This window comes from Orbicella franksi, chromosome 14 (genome assembly GCF_964199315.1).
Source record: "Orbicella franksi chromosome 14, jaOrbFran1.1, whole genome shotgun sequence".
NCBI classification, from domain to species: Eukaryota; Metazoa; Cnidaria; class Anthozoa; order Scleractinia; family Merulinidae; genus Orbicella; species Orbicella franksi.
The window spans coordinates 11,299,221-11,319,638 of record NC_138158.1 but is presented as its reverse complement, the minus strand read 5'-3'; the positions used below and the strand labels follow the sequence as shown (position 1 = coordinate 11,319,638).

Sequence of the window (20,418 nt, the reverse complement as noted above, 5' to 3'; positions counted from 1 at the left end):
CATCTTGGAACATTTTTCAAAAGAGTTAGAAGTTGGGCTGTTTTTATCCATCAAAACTGTAGTAGCCACCTTAAGGTCATTCCTCACATTTGCATTGCGCATCCTTACTGCGCATGATTTATGGTGTCATTAGCGCGCATTCGTGCACGTGCACATTGAAAACATGACAGATTTGCCTTGATATTGAGCTCTGTCAGTTGAAAAATGGTTCTAGCTCACCAACGAGCACGGGCACCCCAATTTTTTTTCCAGTCATAGTGATCAACTAATCATAAGCTTTGCGTGAGAAAAGACTGATCTAATTTCTATTGCTGAAAATTGAATAAATAAGAAAAATTTCAGATACACTGTGGTCTTTTCTACTTTGCAGTCGGTAACCATGTCAAGAAATTTGGTTCAAATTTTTAATCAAGGATTTAGCTTTCTGTCTGAATCAAACTTAAAATGTTTATTTGTGTCTGGCACAATGTACTGACTGTAGTTTAATGCGTGTTCTTATGAGTCTGGGCTCACAAAGATTTTACAATTACTGGGAATCCGTTTTTATAATAGGCATTAAATAATGCCAAAATGGGGCATTTTCAATGCCTCACTGCTCCTTAATGAGCGTGGGCACCCCCCTTTTTTATTTCAAAATTGAAGTTACCATATGACAAATATTCAGTGAACAAAGTTTGAACAAAAATCTATTGTCACTTTTATTTCAGAGGAATTACCTTAAATAAACGTTCTATATAATTATACACATCTGTAACAAACATTTCTTGTGGCTTTGCCCCCCTCGTACCATCTATAATACAGTCACTCAAAACATGTACATGACACTAGTGGAATTTTGTTTGGAATATAATGTCATATTTCAAACTTTCAAAGACTATGTAGAAGGAAATTTTTAACATGTGAAACAAATTTTCCAAAGAAATTGGGCAAGGTACTGCAAACTTTTGTTGCAAAATTTTACAACGCAGGGTAAAATTTTAAATTTATTTAGTAAAAAGCATTGGGGTTCCAAAGTTTCAAGAGTCCATTCATATTTGTTGAACAGGCGGCCCAAAATTTGCAATTTTTTTCAAATTTTGTTTGCCTAACTCATTTGCCCATCAGTGTGACCTGATCTGAGCTTGTACACCTGTACACTAAAAAAGTAATTGAAACTAAACAGTCATACATGTAAGCACATGTAAAAATATTCAATTCAACGACTGTAAATACAATACACATATATTAAAAATTAATTAGGCACTCTCAGGTTTATACCCTGTAACTAAACAAATGAAATATATATATAATAATTTATACAGTCATGTATTGTTTATTAGAATATTATTGTTTTTTTTTTAACCTCACCATAGATTTTTACTTGTAACAATTGATATGAACCTACATTTTTACCTTTTGTAGAAATTTAAAGTACAATGTAATGGGAAAAAAGTCACCTAGTCTGTCAGTTTAACATTATCTCTTAAATTTAAATTTACTCTTTTACTTTTACAGTTTTGTTTAAGTCTTTCATAAAATGTTCCAAACAAAACCAACACAATGTTTTGTCTGTTTACCTCAGAAAATTCCCCTGAATCAAGACAGTGTGGCTGTAACTAGAGACTTCCTTACCTCCACTGTTGAAAGTTTTGTGCATGAAGTTGCAATTGAAGCAATCCATGAGCAAATTAGTGACTTGGCAGTTGACCTTGTCAAGGATTTACAAGAAATCTCTTTAGATGTTGTTCATGACATGAGAGCAGTCGTTACTCACGTTCGGGAACTTAGACATGATAAAACTTTGAAAAAGTATGCGAGGAATATCATGAAAGATGCATTGATGACCTCTCGAGTTGTTATGGAATTTGTCAATGACCTTGATGCCATAATTCAACTTCTTAAAGTGATGTTCATGAGGGCTAAAAGATAATTTTTACAAAGATATATATTTTTAAAAATCTTATATCATAAGCTTCTGCGTATTATGCATATTATGCTTAATATGCTTACATGTATTTTTAAAGATGTTTTTTAAACTATGAGATCACCAGTCTTCTTTTTATAATGCTATATGATACATTTATTTAGCTTTACTGAGGGGGACATTAGGGGATTCTGAACACCTCAATACTGCCAAAAAATTGGGCAAATATCGCAATATCGCAAAAAAAAAAAAAAAAAATTGCCAAATACCACAATACTTCCATACCGTGTGAAAACTTGATGTCGTATTGAAACCACTACTTTGTGTTAAGCTTAAACAAATATAACAATTAAGAATTTGTTAATGAATGTTAAATCAGGTAATTTTCCATTTGTACAAAGTGATCAAAATAAGTAACATCCTTTGGCGTGTTGGCTTATAATTAACAAGAGATAATGTACCTTTTTCTGATTGCGACACTGTTAGCATGATAGCTATGTTTCATCGGGAATGTCCAATCTGAAACTGGAAAAGGCTCAGAAAACGTTGCAGGACTTGGAAGATAATTTCTAATACCATCCAAAATGCTAACAAAAACTGCATTTTGCAGGTTTGGAGAATAATGCAATACTGCATTTCCAGATTAAAGTTACCGAAAAACTGCAAGAAAAATTGTCCAATACCTCAATACCGCAAATCCCAATGTCCCCCTCCTTACTGGCCTTACAGCAGCACATCTTCTTGAAAAATTGCATGCCATTCATGATTGTTTAAAAAATTGTTTAATTTACATTGAGCACAGTTAAAAGACAAAACAAATTGTAATTTTAACATATAGTTACAACTGTAACAGTGTAATACATAGCTTTATTCCCAAAGTTCTGGACAGCAGGAAAGTCACAATAAGTCTTAGATACCGTAGACACTATAAAGTGACAATTTGCAATGCTATTGACATTGTTTGGATCGCATAACTTTCTTTGGTGAAAATGTTACAGATGCAAACTTGAATGTAAATAATTTAGTAAATGCTAAATATGTGTATGTATACAAATAATAAAAAAAGCATGTAAATTGCAAAGTCACACTGTAGGCTTAAATGAACATGTTTACTATATACATGTAAGTTGCTGATTAAGGGAAGGATTTTTTTACGGAATGTGCAAAGCTCCTTTATCTTGACAAAGGTGGTTTGACATAAATAATTCAAAGAAGCTACATGCACAAGTTGAAACCATAGCAACTACAAATCATTTTTATGTGAGTCACTATTGTATGTTTTGTATTTTTATCTTCATAGTTCAGCTAAATAGTTCATGTAATGTATCAGACATGAGTTATCATGTTGACCATATTTTCAAGCTCTGGGAAGAGAGTCGAAAATACCAGGGATAAATGAGTGTTTGGAAATGTGGTTAAACATGGTCACAAGTGTTTGATATGACTTCTCAGTTGAAACCAAAACTATGAGAAAAATGAGAAATAAAATAATATGCTAATAGGAATCAGATATCTAAACACTGTCAGGACTATAATTTTCTGTTTTGTGTAAACTTGATGAATTATTGATGAGTTTCAGGATCAGTCATGGCAAACACACTTGACCTTCAGAATATGGCAGTTGGTTTAATCTGTTTTCTGTTAAAAGCTTAATAGAATGAATGAAGAGACATTTTTGATGCATAAGCAGCTTTTGGCCATCACTTACCGTAAATCCTTGAATTAGTGCCTGTGGTGGTTATTTCAAATTAAGGAGAAGACAGAGGGTGCTTAAATGGGGGAGGCGCTTAATCGACGGGGGTGCTTATTTAATTTTTCCCAAAACATGGTCAGATATGATTGGGTTTTTTGTAATATATGTTTGTGTCAGACCCTCAGAAGTCTCAGAAGGATCCTCTCTCTCTCTTGAAGAACTACGTAATATTACACCTATAGCCGGTCAATACCTGCCGCATGAAGTTGGTTGAGCTTTAGGCCATGAATTAGCAGATCTTCACTACCATCCATTATGACGGTCAATTCACAGTGCTTGAATGAGCTGATAATCACTTGCTTGTGATTGAACATGACCAAAACTTATATGATACATCCTCTGTTGTCCCAATACTCTTCTATAAAACAGGAGGAGGGGGGGCTTGTGTATTTGAGGCAAGGTGCTTATTTTAAATTTTGGCCGATAGGAGGGGCACTTATTTGAAGGGGGTGCTTATTTGTCTGGAGGCGCTAATTTGAGGATTTACGGTATGCCATATATCTAAGTACATGATTATTTATTAGCTTTGGTATGGATTTTTCTATTTTGTTCTACATCCCTGCTACATCAGATTTTTTCCAAATATCATTTTTGTTTTTTACTGAAATGATTCTTATGAACAACAAATATTAATAATGGTATTTGCTATACTAAAAATTGTTGAGAGTTTACATCATCGAGATCAGTCGCTTTAATAAAAGCAATGATAAACAGTGCAACTTTTGAGATTGAGTTAAATTGAAGTTAGTGGTTCAGGGGGATTTAGAAATACTCCTAGTTGCTTCAAACTGGGGAAACTGAACACCTGATAGGCCTCAGAGCTAGAACCTACACTTGATCTTACCCCACCTAATCTTTGAACAAAAGCAAAAAAAAAAAACAATCACAATTTAAACAAGGAAATATAAGCTGTGTCCCACACTAACATGGTGACGTTTTTGTATACGCTTTAAAACAAAAAAACAAACAAACAAAAAACAACACAATTGGCTGTCAGTGGCTTTCTCTATTAATGTGTATGAGTAACCTCAAAGGTTCATCTGCTCTATTGGTATGCTGCAGGAGAAATGTGGGCTGTTTATTACCCCTCCATAATCCCCCAAGTAATGGTTGCATCCCAGTGTAGTTGCAAAACGATTCATGGCTTAGTTTACTTCATGTGTATGCATAACTCCATTTCTTGTTAGTTTTACTTTTTGGTAAATTGAAGAGCATACTTGTTTACTACTACACCGCTCCAACTGCTTCTTGTTTGGTTTGCCTGAAAGCGTGTGGGAATAATTATTCAAAATGGCAGCTGAACACATAAACTATCTTTGAAGTGGGCCATTGTCAATCATGACTTTTTAATAAGTTCAGAATTCACCATATTATATCTTATGATTCTAAAAGATAAGCCCAAAGCATACACAAGTTAGGGGCACCAATACTAGAGCCATGGAAATGTACAAGAAATAGATTCTGAAGTCAATGTGATTTACATGATTTTACTCTTGGTCCTCTTGCTTCAAAATTGTATGGATATCAGTTCTATGTTATTATCACATTTGAAAATTCATAAATGGAATTTAAAACATGTGTCGTCTTTTGTGACAATTTAAGAGTTTTCGGTCATCTTGAACCTCCATACAAATACAACTGTAGTGTAAAATGGTAGTAAATAATTAAAAGGTTTAGATATTAGAATTTTGATGACTTTATATGAAAACTACCAACGTTCAATCAGCCCACAGCTTATTATACTGTACACACATGTAACGCTCTCCCTAAAATGTCAGTAAGCCATTTTGGCCTTTTTTCCCTCTCTGCCAAAATCAGTTTTTCTTTGAAACCTCTCCCATCTAAATTTGTTTTACCTTGATGTTCATTTTCATGATTTTCTTAAGAAACATTTTGGACACGGACTTGTTTTGATGCAGAAAGGCAAAAAGCAACTTTTAAATTAGCCGTTAATTGACTAGCAGCTAGGTGACTGCATTAATATATATAGTCGATGAACTAGGAATACCGCATTGATCGAGTCTTCCACCTGATGCGGTAGAATGATTGTTTTCTATCTCAGAGACTGAAACAGCTTACCAAACGTCAGGTGGACTTAAACTTTGAACAGCTTGTTCAAAGATATCAAGCCAAGCAGAAAGAACAGGAGGATTTGGCCTTCAGAGCAAAGTATGTTCAAATATCAATGTACTATGTTCCCCTGTTTTCAATTTAAACTTTTAAAGGAGAAACAGGTAGATCTTTGGAGGTGCCCCTCTCCTTGAACTTAAAACATACAGTTTTGCTGTAACTTTAGGTTGTGTGACCCATCCTTTACAACACATGATAATTTTGCCTCTTGACTTTGTTGATTGTTCACTGTTGACTTTTTTCACCCTCTTGGACAGTTTTTTAAAATTTTTGCCTGGTTTTCTTCCTTGCAACCCAGCGCACCTAAGATCGCTATGGTCCTTGATCTAATTCTAGCTGTGTGTTCATTTTGCTGCTAACATACCCATTCAAACACATTGATAACCAACTTTCAAATGTTTCCGTTTTCCAATCACTAGTAACTGCATCATATGTTATCTCTCCCTTACAAGCTAGACCTGTAATTTTGACTAATACATGCTGGTACGTCTGGGTGTAGAAATGTTCATGTGGAGGCCAAAAGTACTACCATGTACACGTGTATATGAATGGCAGTAAAATGTATTGCAATAAAATCTAATTTAAAGTGCGTCCAAATGTCCAGGTTTGAAGAAGAGGAAAGAATGCGCAAGTATTTACAAGGACAGAGAAGACAAGGCTTAGACAAGGTGAAATGGAAGATCGATTACTATTTAGCCCTTTGTATTGTCTTGTAAACTTACATGGGCTTCAGTTGTTGATTGCTATTCAAAAACAAAATAATATTGGTAGCCACACTAGCCTCCTGTTTCCTATTCTTGAATTTTTATTTTATTTTGTAATATTACTCTTAGCATGACTCCATGACCTTTTTTGGGTTGAGAGCACTTACCTAAATATTAATAAGAGCTACTAATAAAAGCTACCTGCGGCGAGTTATGCGTTATAATCTCACCTTGTCGCTTGTCTCAATCACTATCTCAAAACATGCAATGTCCTGTTACACATTGATTGTATTTGCGTTAGATGCCATATTCAGTTTCAATAACATATTTCTTTTATTTTCCAGTCACGGCAGGCTAAGCAGAAACAGCTAGAGATGATGGATAAAATAAGGTAACGGAAGGAACTTACAATAATAGTAGTTATTTATCCAGATGTCATTTACCTTGAGGTCCGTGCTGAAAGATATGAGCTGAAGTTTTCCTGTTGGTTTATGGTCTAAACATGAAGTGTGCAGGACATGACATAATGAGAAAAACTTGAGGCATAAGTGTTATTGGAACAAGTCCTATCAGGGCCGATGTTAAAATCCTAGAAATAACTAAGTGCTTGAAATAAATTGAAAGACACAAAGTAATGTCATTTGATGCAACATATTTCTCTTGTGTTGTCGATAGCATTGTATTTGTATGGAACAAACAAAATAAATACTGCTATAAACATAAAGTCGGACATTTTTGCAATGCTGCCTTTTTCGGGTTGTGCAAAACCTGTCAGTGAATTTTTAATTTGTTAACGATAACAAGCTTAACAGAAACGCTTTGTACACTGGGCCTTGGAGAAAGCAGTATTGCTGAAATGTCGGATTTATCATGTATATCAGTGTCAGGTTTATGTCTTTTGTAAGAAAAAAAAAAACACACACACAGTAGATTCGTTACAAATAAGTAGAAGCTCCATAGATAGCAAAACCTGTCAAGCTATATGAAGAAATATCAATAATGTTATGACCTGTGGAATCCATCATTAAACTGAAGAAGCTTCGTTGTAGTGGAGTAAAATAACTGAGTATAGTAAGAGCAATTCCTTTAGTCATGTTCTAGCAATATTGCATTTTGTTCTTCATTTTTTCAGAGATGCAATTGTGAGGATTCCCAAACCTCCTGATTCTAAGGTGAATACACTGAAACTTCAAAGTAACCTACTTTTTATTAGATAAATCTAAACAACAAAATCAGAAGATTGAAGCTTATTGCCATAGTTTAGTATAGCTGCGTTACTTTGGGAGTGTCTCTACCTTCGGACATTTGTGGTAATTGTCAACACTCAAAACTATTTCTTATGGAAGTGTAATAAATTAATTAGATAGATCTCCTAGCAGATTATGCTTGATATGTTTCCTCGAGAACAAAAAGGAAGAGACCATGTCATCATAACATCCATACCAAACCAGCTAACTCCACTTCTTTAAAAAGAACACGTACGACTTTGTGTTTACACTGAACATCATTTCTTTGTATTTTCCAGAAATCAGCGAAATCACGGACTGAATTACGACGTCAAAGGGAGGCAGAGGTAGTAAACGCCGTTATCTAAATACCGTTTAGTTTACCAAGTGCTGAATACTTTGATCAAATCACACTCCTGTGTTATACTCTTTTGTCTGGAAAGACCCTCGTCCCCTTTCTATTCATTTTCTTTTTTTTTTGTTCTTTGGAGACAACCCCAATATGTTTCCTATTGTATACGAAAATAACATATAGATATGAATAAATTCAAAGAAACTTAAATAGAGTGAAGAAAGCATGCTTATTGCGAATCTAGTTATTTACTATGATTAAGCATCTGAATATCTGGTATCTGGATCGTTATCTTATGCCCAAAACATTTTTGTTTTACGTATAATGCACCCAAGTTTAAAATTTATTAACTGCAAATATCCCCAGTGACTGAAAAGTTGATTAACATGTAGCTGTCAAAGTTCTTTGGGCACTAGTTGTAAATTTCAGGACTGCTGAGTCAAAAAGATCACGTGAAACTAGGTGTATTGTTGCTATTTATAGGAGGTGAAGGAAAGCATTGATGCATTTGAAGCAAGCATGAGGGCTGTGATTCCACCAGCTAGTCCAATAGGGATTGAAGGGTAAGTACAGCTTCTAATAAACTATTGTGAATGAGGTGGAGTATGATAAAGCGGCTGTAGTTTATGTCTTAAAGGAAATCTTGGCTGAAAGACACTTTCCAAATGAGAAGTTGATGTTTGTGTTTCACTGTTTCAGCGATTTGAAGTCGTCGGTTCTTTGCCTGTTTTGAATGCTGGGCGTTTCGCTTCTGCTAATTTGGGATATCAAATTTCCCGCACGCCGCCATGTTCGTTTTTACAAAGCTTGATGGGAAATTATGATGTCATTGGACGATCACGCGATTACGTGAATCTACTGATATTAAAGTGCTGTCAATCAATCGTTTATAATTCAAAATCGCAAAATCAAAATCACTGTAGAGTAAACATGGCGACGCCCAGGTGATTTCAACTGAAAACCCAACACCTCGTATTCGAACCACTTACAGAGATATCAACCTAGGACCCCAGGATCAGTTGAAGAGAACCATTAGGTATACTTTGGAACTTAAACTGCTTTCCAGCCAAGACTCTCTTTAAGATCAAGCAAGCATGTCTTTTTGATCGGGTGTTAACTAGCTGTTTCTCTTCACATACAAAAGTGACTTGATGTCTCTTTCAAGACATCATTCTCTCTTGTCCATATTTATAACGAAGCTGTATGGATGAATTACTTGCAGTGGTTTTGATTGCTTATGATTACATGTTACACGTCAGACACTGACTTGACCAAAGTGTAACGTAACGTTTATGAAAACTTGCTCAGAGAGACGTGCAGATCGCATTCAAGATCTTTGGCCTTCTTCGGCTTAGACGTGCAAAGCAGTAATGGCTTATTTTGATTCATTGTGACCTAGTTATTCGACAAGTATGGTTTATCGTAGAAATACTATTTCGCAAATTTCGAGGGTTCTTTGCATTCATAAAGAAATGAAACATAGTCGATTCTTTGCAACAAACAGATGGCTTCACACAAACAGACCACAGTTACAGTCACGCTGTGTAACAGAATTTGTGTGTACGTAACTGAAGATTTTTTAATTTGTTGTACGATTTCTGTTTCTAGGGAATCTAACCGAGAAGTGGATGCCGAAATTGACGCATTCCTTAGCTCAAAATCTCCAAAGAAACCGGTGGATCCATTGTCTTATATTAAAGTACGTGAAAATTAGAGTTTAGCCTGAAATGTCAGTCATCTCCCGCCCTCAGTCTAATCCCCAGGCGAGGATTTGGCTGAGGACGGCAGATGACTGTCATGGACAATAGAGTTATGTATAAACTAAGATAACCTTTACAAGCGATGTACTTGTGAGTGTCAGTTACCACTATTTGCTAAATGATACAAAATCTGAAGAGATCTCTTACTGATAGGCCCTAGTTTTCTACATAATACACAGCTATGAAGGATTATAAGCGGCTCCACCGTTATAACTCAAGCTGAGGTATTGCGGCAGAGCGGCTGCAAGTTTTGTCTGTCCTTTTTTTTTATTAGCCCAGGTCAAATGATGATTACATCAATAAAATCAGGACAAGACTGGAAGAAGACTCAGTCGCTAGGAAGGTAAGGCTAATTAGAAATACACACAGCCACAATTTTTTTAGTAAGAGGCGCGGTGGCCTCATGGTTATTGCGCTCGACTCTTGATCGATCGGTCTGGGTTCGAGCTTTGGCCGGGGACATTGTGTTGTGGTCTTGGGCAAGACATTTAACTCTCACAGTACCTCTCTCTACCCAGGTCTATAAATGGGTACCAGCGAACTTAATGCTGGGGGTAACCCTGTGATGGACTAGCATCCCATCCGGGTGGGGGGAGTATTAGAAATACTCCTAGTCATTTTATGGTACTGAAACCGGAGATAAGCGGATGGGCCTCTAGGCTCGTATGCAAACTTTAAAACCACGATTACAGTGAACGTTTGAGCCGCTCGCTGGAAGAATCGCTTCTTGATAGTTCTGGTACTTGTAATGAGGTTTTCATAGTCTGACGGGGTTTGTAAAATGGAATAAAAATTACAAAAGTGTTGATAAAATGTTGGTGACATTTTTCATATGTCCTTTATTAACAGGAAAGAGAAAAGAGAAGAAGGCGGGTTTTGATTGAGCAGATGAAAGCTCATGAAGCTCAAGAGGTAATACCGGACACATACAATAATCATATTGTGTTGTAATGGCAGTCTTGTCTATAATGTGATGTATAAGTGTGGACGACGGAGTGAGTCATACGGGTTTGTGCCTCAGATGTGGCATTGTGATCTCCTTGTCCCCACAATCCGTAAAATTAAATTATGGATTGGTATTAATTGAATTTTAGACCACTGGACCGGGTGAAAAAAAAGTTATCCTTCTGGTCAAACGTGTACAAGGACCTTTGGCCAGGATTATAGGGACAATGTACCAACAAATTATACTCAGTGGTATAGGATTCTTCAAGGGAGATTAGTGTTGACTCAGAGATTTCTGCTCGGTATAACTGATTTACTGGTCTTGTACACCACCTAACAACGCACAGTCAGAATTTAATTAAAATCTTAATTATGTTGGAATATTAGTGTTAAACCCCGTTCAGTTGGCGTCAAGTATAAAAGGGAACTTGCTTTATTATTTCAGGAAGCTCACCGTGAAGAGATGCTTGTTAACAGACTAATGAGGCAATCACAGCAAGAGAGAAGGATCGCTGTTCAACTCATGCAGGTTAGCGTTTGTTATGTAATGTTAATGCAGGAAGGCATTGTCATAAAGCGACAAAATCAACGAAACCTATTCGCCGTTCTTCGCAAATCCTCGTTAAAGTGACCGAGAAGCGTCTGATTCTTTTTGCCAAGCAAAATAACGGGAACACTACACACGTGGTCACGTGACTTTGACACCATCAGGATAGGTCATATTGCCTGTTCATGAAAAAAAAGAACTTATGACATACATGTACTTACACAGAACATGTGTTCTGCCTAGCACATCAACAGCACATCAACTGCACTTTTTATTGCTCCTGTATCAAAATCTCAAACAACATTATTTTCGCTTTAATTTAACGCAGATTCGTCACGAAAAGGAAGTCATTCGACAAAACAGGTGGGTTGCTTTAACTCGCGTGATGAGCAGTTAATTTCTCATAGCAGTAACAATACGTTTACTAGTAAACATGTGACGAGAATTAACTGAAGAATATACCAACAAGCTAATACACATGGTCTTGATAAACGACTATAAATGGTTAAATAATAATAATAATAATAATAATAATAATAATAATAATAATAATAATAATAATAATAATAATAATAATAATAATAGGAAATAACAATCATTGGATCCACAAATCACTTATTAAATTAGCTTCATAATCTGTACCTTGCGAGCGCAAAAGAGTCCCCGCTGGTTTTTCACGCCGCAGAAAATTATCTTTGGCATCCGGATTCAACAGGCGGGTATCCGTTTGTGTCTGAGGGCAGGATAATCTGTAAAACTTTGTGAAATACTTTTTGTGTTTATTCTTCATACTTTTCTTCTCAAAGGATATTTAGAGAAAAACAATATGCTGAAAGAAGGTTGAAAGACTTTGATGATGCACTAACAAGAGAAGCGGTAAGGGGAAATTTGTTTTATCATATGCAAAGCTTATTCCACTAAGACAACTTAAAAAAACTTTTAAGGTAATCAACAGGCCATGTCTGTACCTTGCTGTCAGAGAGACTTCCATGATGAACTGTTCTTTGTAGATAACGATTTCCCTTGGTCATTTAAAGACCTCAAGAGATATCAGTTCGAGTGAAACTAAAAAGATTCAGAGCAACCACATTAGGATTCGCGTTGGACGTTTGTCTTCTTTCAGTGTTCGCAAACTTTCGAAGCTCATGTTTCTGAGTCGTGAAGTATTTTTCATGTGGTTTGAAGAATCAGACTAGTGTGCAACCTGAGTGTGCAATTTGTTATTCGTATGATTCTCTTGCTACTAACATCGTGATTAACTTTTTCAACAGGAACTATGTCGTCAAGCTAGAATAGAATATGCAGAGGAAACAAGAAAAGCCCAGGAATTACATGATAAAATAAAAGCTGAGATTGCAGAAGCAAAGTACAACAAGCACTACAATATCTGTTGGGAGGCAAGTTCCTTTCATCAAGCTCCTTATCCGATAAAAAGGGTAGTTGCTGAAATAAAGAGGAATTCCCGGTCTTTTAAACCTCTCGATTACCGGAAGCAATTTTTTTTTGCTTCCTTGACATACAGTGAGTGAAATTTTACCCTCGATTTCTCGCACCTCCCAATTTTTCGTACTGATTTTCGTCAGCCGTGGAGGCTCGAAAAATCGCGATTTCATTGTATTGTATTTGTATTTATTTGAAAAGGACTAAAATAATCGAATTATAATTAATTTTACATGGAAGATAATACATGTACTCAAGCCTTTTAACTACAAGTGATGTTATCACAGCAATTGTTGACTGAATTGCTTGAGTCAAATTTCGCTAAATGTCGCTTTACTCGATGATCTTGTTTTCAAATTCATGTCTCTAGTTTTCTTTTTTTGTGTATGATTTAGGAATGGCTCCACCTTGACTTAACATGATCAGTTCTGACTGAATGTTCTTATCAGTATTTTTTGCTTATAGGTTTTGTCGCAGATTGTGGACTTTTCCTGCAAAATAGGAGAGTACAGAGAACTTACTGAAAAGTATGTGAACAGCAGTATTGTTGAATCGAGCTTCAGAATTGGAAGAATACAGAACAAACTCTGAGTTAATTTTGTTACAAGCAGCTGTCGTTTTGGATTTTAGCAAATTCTCAGTATACAGCACTTCTACTTTATAGCACATCTACTTTACCTTACTTCTAGTACTTCAGTACTTCTAGTGCGCTTTAATGTTATTTACACCAGCACACTGTAAAGTGAAATCTCACGGCTTGTTTGCAGACTCATTCCACCCAAGATGTTCAGGGAATGGGAAGCGCTGTTTCTTGAAGGATTACCAATGTACGAAGACGAGGTTGTATCGCTTTTAGTGTACATCAACGTGCTTTAGTTTCGTTGATAGACTTTTTCAATTGAGTTACCGGTCTTTTGTGATTAATTCATTTTAGCGTTCTTTTCTTACAATTAAACAAAATTGATCCAATTAAAGCTCATGCGAAAATGAAAAGTGTTAATTCATGTTTGAATTTCATCTTTTCAGCCGACTGAAGTGTCTAACACTGAATTCTCCCAACAAAGAGAAATTGAGAAAGAGAAAGAAGATTTGATGGATGAGGGAGATTTCTTGGAGTACAAAGTGAGCAGAAGCATGACTATTTTCTTTAACTTTTAAGAACTCGCTACACTTTGGTAATCACCTAAGTTGTTGCGTCAGTTATCTTTGCATTCGGAGAACAAGCATTCCTTTGCGGTCCGCGCGTGCATGCAAAATCTCGCGCGCGCTTTACAGACACTCTTTGTGACGTCAGCCTGTTTTGTACTTTCGTAGAGACAACAGCAGTAAATGTTGTGAACAGTTGCGCGTCTTCTTTCTGGGACCCTTGACAGCAAGATTTCTTTGTGAAGGACCAAAACAACATCTTCCGTTTATTTGCGTTGCGAAACAATGAAAAGGAAACTTAGGCTTAGTTATGTTGTCGGTGTGTACATCTGCATCTGCCAAATGTAATTTACTTAGTTTTTTGTTTTTGTTTCTCTGCAGAACTTAATAGGGGAGTGGACTCCTGATGAAGGAACAGAAATCCAAGGACCCGCCAAGGATAATGCGGTCTTGGGTCATATCATTCACAGACTGTTTAACATCGTTTCGCCACCAGAGGTATTTTAATCATTTTGCTCTGTAAGCTTTAGAACTCTTCTGTGCTCGCCCGTGAACACGTTTTGCGCCCTCAGTGACGGTAAGCCGTTGGCAACGCTTCTGTGCACAGGCTTATTGAGCCTATAACATTTGGTAGCTGTAACGTTGAACATGGTTACATACTACATGTTGTAATTAATTTCTCCTTCTTTTTCTTTTATTTTCACCTGCTGCCAGTGTGGCACTTAAATTGTACGGGGAACTGACAAGAAAACCAACGATTTAATTTAGCTCTTTAACTCGAACTTTTATTTTAATATAGAAAGAAATTATTTTGTCTTATTATCTGAATGAACTTTATAAAGAATTGTTGTTGTCGTAAATATGGAAATAACTACAGCTCTAAATATGTATGCGATGCTGCACAGTACATGGTGCTTGATCTGCAAAGACTTGTACAAGAAAGAAAGATTTTTCGAACAAACCCAATATTTTACAGGGTAACACAGCTGATGTGATGAGACGATGAGTGGAGTCATTGTCTTTGTTTCTATGAAATGGTGTTTTTAACGAGTAACAAATACCGCGAACGTCAACTGCGCCAGGTTTGGGTAGTGAAATAAAAAAGTCAGGTACTGAGAAATACGTGAAAAGAGGGGAAAACAGTATGGAAATTAGAAGTAGAGTTCTGCAGTTGTTGTGTTTTTCTTGCCACGGTAAATCAACAAAATCAGTCACAAATTTCAGGTTGAAGCTGTTTTTTTTTTGTTTATAGCCTCCCCCTCCTCCACCGGAGTTTCCACCGTTTCCAATCAAGGTGTGTTTTCTTGGGAAGTTCTTCAGTGGTAAAACTTCAGCCATTAATAAAATTCTTGATGGTGAGTACCCTCGTCATTTGTTTGGACATTTGACTCGTTTAGCTTCGAGTCATTAGTATAATAAGAGTTTTTTTAAGGAGAGTTTTACAAACTTTTATTAGGATGACTTTGATATCAAAGAAATCTTTGAATGGAAAGCGTACATGTACGTCGTTTACTAATCGGGCGCCTGGGTCGAGCCTAGTTTGTAACTTGTTCGATTTAAAATACTTTTTTGGAGAAGTATTCCTCACGTGTTCCACTCTGTGAAAACTAGCACTGAGTGTTGTATATTAGACTTAGCGCCACTGTTTACTGTTAATTCAAGTTGAATGTCCGATTAGCTAGCCGCTCTACCGACTAGGCACGGCATGTGTCTTACCTTCTGATCAGTTCTCAGATTAGTCAAAACTATAACAAAATTCTCGAACGTGATTGGCTATCAGCAGCCCGATTTGAGCATTAATTGGACAGTGTACGCGTCATGCTTGTAATTGGACAGTACGCGTCATTTTGCGCGCGCTGTTGCAGTGCACTTTGTTGAGTAAACTACTGTGTTTTTCAACATTCATAACGACGTTTAATCGTTCAGCGATCAATCGATGGTTAGTTCGTTTCTCGAATTTTGTCATAGTTTTGATTAATTGGTAACAGGACATCGTGTCGTCCAATTCAGTCTGTAATCATACTCGTGATTAAGAAATCGGACTCCCGCTTCGCGGTCGTCCGATTTTGTTAATCACTCGTATGTTTACAGACCGAATTGGACTCCACTCAGTCCTATTACTATTATTAATCACGCTTCACGTAATATATCAAATACGAAAGACCGTGTTTGACCACATTCCCAAACACCGAGAAGAGAGTTGAAAAAACGACGCGTAGCGGAGTATTTTTGACGAACTTCGAGGTGGTTGGAAATGTGGTCAAACACTGTCTTGAGTGTTTGATATATCTTCTCAATCGAAACTAAAACTAAGGAGAAAACGGAGAAATAAAGTCGTAAACATCTATGCTAATTAAGATCAGATATTGATGAATTATTAATGAGTTCGAGAAGTCAGAATGAGAGAAAGGCTTTCTACTGGCTAACAATACGAACTAATGTGTTTTAATATGCATTGTTGCCAGTGAATGGTAACGTAACCTGTGTGGGGTACCTGACTGGATATCTTTTACATAAATAACAATTCCTAACTATGGGAAAAAGTGGCCACCTGTCATGAACGTTTAATATTTTAAGTGCTCAGTTACCAGCTTATCTGTTAATTATAGTTCATATCTACGTTACAGTAACCATTTTTTGGTAAAAACATATATATAAATAAATATCTTTTGTTGCTGTTTTCTTGTGTTTTGGCATTAATTTAAATGTTATCTTATTGCGCTCGTCTTATTATATTCAGGTCATCGAATGGTGCGACTGTCTGTTGATGATCTTGTTGCTGATGCTGTAGAGGCTTTTAAAAACAACGAGTGTATTGAAGAACCTCCAGAAGAACAAACCATACAAGTAGGACATTTGTTCCTGTTTTTCTTTACTGCTCTTTTATTTAGACTTTCTAATCAGCTGTAATGCCAGTCCCCCGTTAAAGAATCGCGGAAACAAACAAACAAACAAACAAATAAATAAACAAACAAACTGACCGAAAGACTGACAGAAAAACAAACAAACAAACAAAAGCACTGTTACCTCAACAATGTTGTGTGGCTTTCTAGCTGTAATGCATTATTGACATTATTCAAAGTAGCCCGGTCACGTAGGAAATTAACTTTAAATTGAAGGAACCCTGAAAATAGTAGTTTACTAAGATAGAAAAACACCAAAGAGATAATAATAAACCATAAGGGAACAAGGATGGTTAAGGATGGAGAAGATTAACACGGATTACAAACAACGAACTTTAAGCTTCACTTTTCAAGATGCGCAAATCGTGACGTAGCTCCTTTAATGTTGTTCTTTAAGAATGAAGACGTCTCTCCCAAGAAGGTGAGCATCCAAGATGAGACTGGAAAGAGTAAAGACCAACCCTCAGAGACTTCTGGGGCTGCCACGCCACAATCATCCGCGCCTGAGGAGGGGACTGGGGAAGTGAAAGGTATTAAGAGCAGCTTCGCCTAAATATCAACTAGACTTGGAAATAGCGAAAAAATCGAATTTCTTCAAACTCGCCCAGAATGAAGCCCTACGGGCACTAGTTACAAAAATATCGTTTTAAGTTCGATAAATCAAAAATTATTTTTTTCCGCAATTTTTTCGTTTCGATGCCCCAAATCGGCCAAAATCCATCGAAAATGAGCGGCATATTCAGAGGCTCGTAAACTCAAAAGCAAAAATCTTCATTACAAACTGATTGCACGTCGTATTTGTACTTCCTTTCTTGTCTATTTAGAGCTAAATAGATCGTGATTTGATTACGACTTAAATATTTGACGAATTTTTTAAGTTAACGACCCAAGACAGCTTTACAAGAGGCCTACATTTAGCCTATTTTCAAATGCTAAAAAGGCGTTCTGGTACACGGCTTTTCCCGAAATGACTAGTTTGGTTTGAAAGAGCATTGTTTCTTCTTCAAATTACTGAAATAAAATTTTTGGGTAAATAAAATCGTGAGCGCTGAGATAGCGAACTAAATGCAGCACTTCGTCCTGAAAACGTGACCTTTGACCCAAGCGTAACGAAACCAATTACTGCAAGAAAACCCGGAAGAAAAGCAAACGTTCCGTTATTTTGAAACAATTTCTAGTGATATCTCTCCGAAACCATGATTGCAAGAAACTATTTCCAGATATGAAATCTTGCAGGGTCAAAGACGGAGCTAAAGGGCGCATTTTGACACAATAACTTTGTTTGCTGAGAATTGAATTGCAGTCAATTCCAGTGAAATTTGCAAACTTGACGTATGTTAGCCGATACTTACCTGAATATTTATATTAATAGAAGAGTCGTCTTCTTGGATTAACCTTCAAAAGAAGCTGCATCCAGATTTGGAAACCTCTAAAAGAAGAAATGTTTAATGTTCCGTGAGCTGCCCGCTGCTATAAATTAGCTTAAATTCCATGCACATGCCGACCGCAGGTTTGTCGTAAAACTCACTTAACTCCACTGACAGTTTCCATGGGCAACCCCAAAATAAACAATCCCCAAAAATGTAAAGTGAAATTGGCTGTCTTCATGAACAGTTAGATGCTAGAGTCAAGTTCCATTACCTTTTAAAAATGCTTGATTCTACTTTGTTCACTCAGTCGTTACTGTCACGTTCGAATACTGCGTAGTATCGGTCACGCCAAAACACTGCGGACCGTGCAGACTGAGTAAGTTTCCCTTACAAAGTCTTGTACGCGTTTGTCTATTGAATCAAAAGTCAAATACTGCGCTTGTGCAGCCTGTGGATAAATGACAAACTTTCAGATATATTTAACACTATTTTGTAACTAGACCCAAAAGAAGGAGTCACAATGAAAAGCCCAAACAAGTGTCTGCAGTCTGCACGGTCTCCACTGTTTTGGTGTGACCGATTGTATGATTCGCGGCATTAGAACGTGAGAGTAGTAAACAAAGTCGACGCAAACAAATAAAATCAAGCACTTTTTAAAGGTAATAGAACTTGACTCTAGCTTCTAACTGTTCATGAAGACAGCCAATTTCACTTTACATTTTTGGGGATTGTTTATTTTGGGGTTGCCCATGGAAACTGTCAGTGGAGTTCAGTTGGTTTTACGACAAACATGCGGTTGGCATGTGCATGGAATCTATAGCATCGGGTAGGTCACGGAATATTAAAAATTTCTTCTTTTTGAGGTGTCCAAATCTGGGTCCAGCTTCTTTTGAAGGTTAATCCAAGAAGACGACTCTTCTATTAATATAAATATTCAGGTAAGTATCGGCTAACATACGTCAAGTTTGCAAATTTCACTGGAATTGACTGCAATTCAATTCTCAGCAAACAAAGTTATTGTGTCAAAATGCGCCCTTTAGCTCCGTCTTTGACCCTGCAAGATTTCATATCTGGAAATAGTTTCTTGCAATCATGGTTTCGGAGAGATATCACTAGAAATTGTTTCAAAATAACGGAACGTTTGCTTTTCTTCCGGGTTTTCTTGCAGTAATTGGTTTCGTTACGCTTGGGTCAAAGGTCACGTTTTCAGGACGAAGTGCTGCATTTAGTTCGCTATCTCAGCGCTCACGATTTTATTTACCCAAAAATTTTATTTCAGTAATTTGAAGAAGAAACAATGCTCTTTCAAACCAAACTAGTCATTTCGGGAAAAGCCGTGTACCAGAACGCCTTTTTAGCATTTGAAAATAGGCTAAATGTAGGCCTCTTGTAAAGCTGTCTTGGGTCGTTAACTTAAAAAATTCGTCAAATATTTAAGTCGTAATCAAATCACGATCTATTTAGCTCTAAATAGACAAGAAAGGAAGTACAAATACGACGTGCAATCAGTTTGTAATGAAGATTTTTGCTTTTGAGTTTACGAGCCTCTGAATATGCCGCTCATTTTCGATGGATTTTGGCCGATTTGGGGCATCGAAACGAAAAAATTGCGGAAAAAAATAATTTTTGATTTATCGAACTTAAAACGATATTTTTGTAACTAGTGCCCGTAGGGCTTCATTCTGGGCGAGTTTGAAGAAATTCGATTTTTTCGCTATTTCCAAGTCTAGTTGATATTTAGGCGAAGCTGCTCTTAAGAATTACATGTTGTTGTCAACTGATTTGAAGGGTGTTAGATTAGGCAGCCAGTGACATTTATGATCGACAAGCACATTCCAGTAGGTTTCGCTTAGTCAGATTCACGCTGGCTGTGGGTTTTTTTTAATATAGAACGCAAGATAAGAATACTAATTTCAACTGAAAGATTGTTACGATGTTATGAATCCTCCGTAGGAAAAAAGATGGCGGTTGTATATTTTAGCAACATACCATGCGAGCCTTACACAGCCCATAAAGTACAGGGAAAGCCATATTTTTGCAATATTTGTTCCTGTGCTAACGACATAGTCTATGCTGGGTTAGCAGATGTTAGAAATTTTCTGTCCGTTTTTATGAGTGTCGTTTAAGTTTTCGTGCGCTAAGAATTATGGGTAAATGTGTCAGTCGCCATCTTTTTTCCTACGGAGGAATTAAATTTCTCAGTTTTCCAGTTGAATTTATACAATTGTTTTGAAAGGTA

General features: G+C 36.6%; 1 protein-coding gene across 3 annotated transcripts in view; it reads left to right on the top strand.

The window, feature by feature from the left end:
* Positions 1 to 20,418, top strand: part of LOC145467659 (sperm flagellar protein 2-like) — a 54,754-nt gene that overhangs the window by 8,251 nt on the left and 26,085 nt on the right. For 2 of the 3 annotated variants that reach the window (XM_081451252.1, XM_081451250.1), the window contains 20 exons: positions 5,719 to 5,825; positions 6,391 to 6,454; positions 6,835 to 6,881; positions 7,623 to 7,662; positions 8,016 to 8,063; positions 8,552 to 8,631; positions 9,677 to 9,767; positions 10,103 to 10,171; positions 10,678 to 10,740; positions 11,219 to 11,302; positions 11,649 to 11,683; positions 12,127 to 12,196; positions 12,592 to 12,717; positions 13,226 to 13,287; positions 13,528 to 13,600; positions 13,787 to 13,882; positions 14,288 to 14,404; positions 15,159 to 15,261; positions 16,647 to 16,753; positions 17,207 to 17,339. In XM_081451252.1, coding sequence (XP_081307378.1) covers positions 5,719 to 5,825; positions 6,391 to 6,454; positions 6,835 to 6,881; positions 7,623 to 7,662; positions 8,016 to 8,063; positions 8,552 to 8,631; positions 9,677 to 9,767; positions 10,103 to 10,171; positions 10,678 to 10,740; positions 11,219 to 11,302; positions 11,649 to 11,683; positions 12,127 to 12,196; positions 12,592 to 12,717; positions 13,226 to 13,287; positions 13,528 to 13,600; positions 13,787 to 13,882; positions 14,288 to 14,404; positions 15,159 to 15,261; positions 16,647 to 16,753; positions 17,207 to 17,339 — 1,615 coding nt within the window. Of the gene's footprint in view, positions 1 to 5,718; positions 5,826 to 6,390; positions 6,455 to 6,834; positions 6,882 to 7,622; positions 7,663 to 8,015; positions 8,067 to 8,551; positions 8,632 to 9,676; positions 9,768 to 10,102; positions 10,172 to 10,677; positions 10,741 to 11,218; positions 11,303 to 11,648; positions 11,684 to 12,126; positions 12,197 to 12,591; positions 12,718 to 13,225; positions 13,288 to 13,527; positions 13,601 to 13,786; positions 13,883 to 14,287; positions 14,405 to 15,158; positions 15,262 to 16,646; positions 16,754 to 17,206; positions 17,340 to 20,418 lie in introns of all 3 variants that reach the window. The other variant, XM_081451251.1, reaches the window with a different exon arrangement.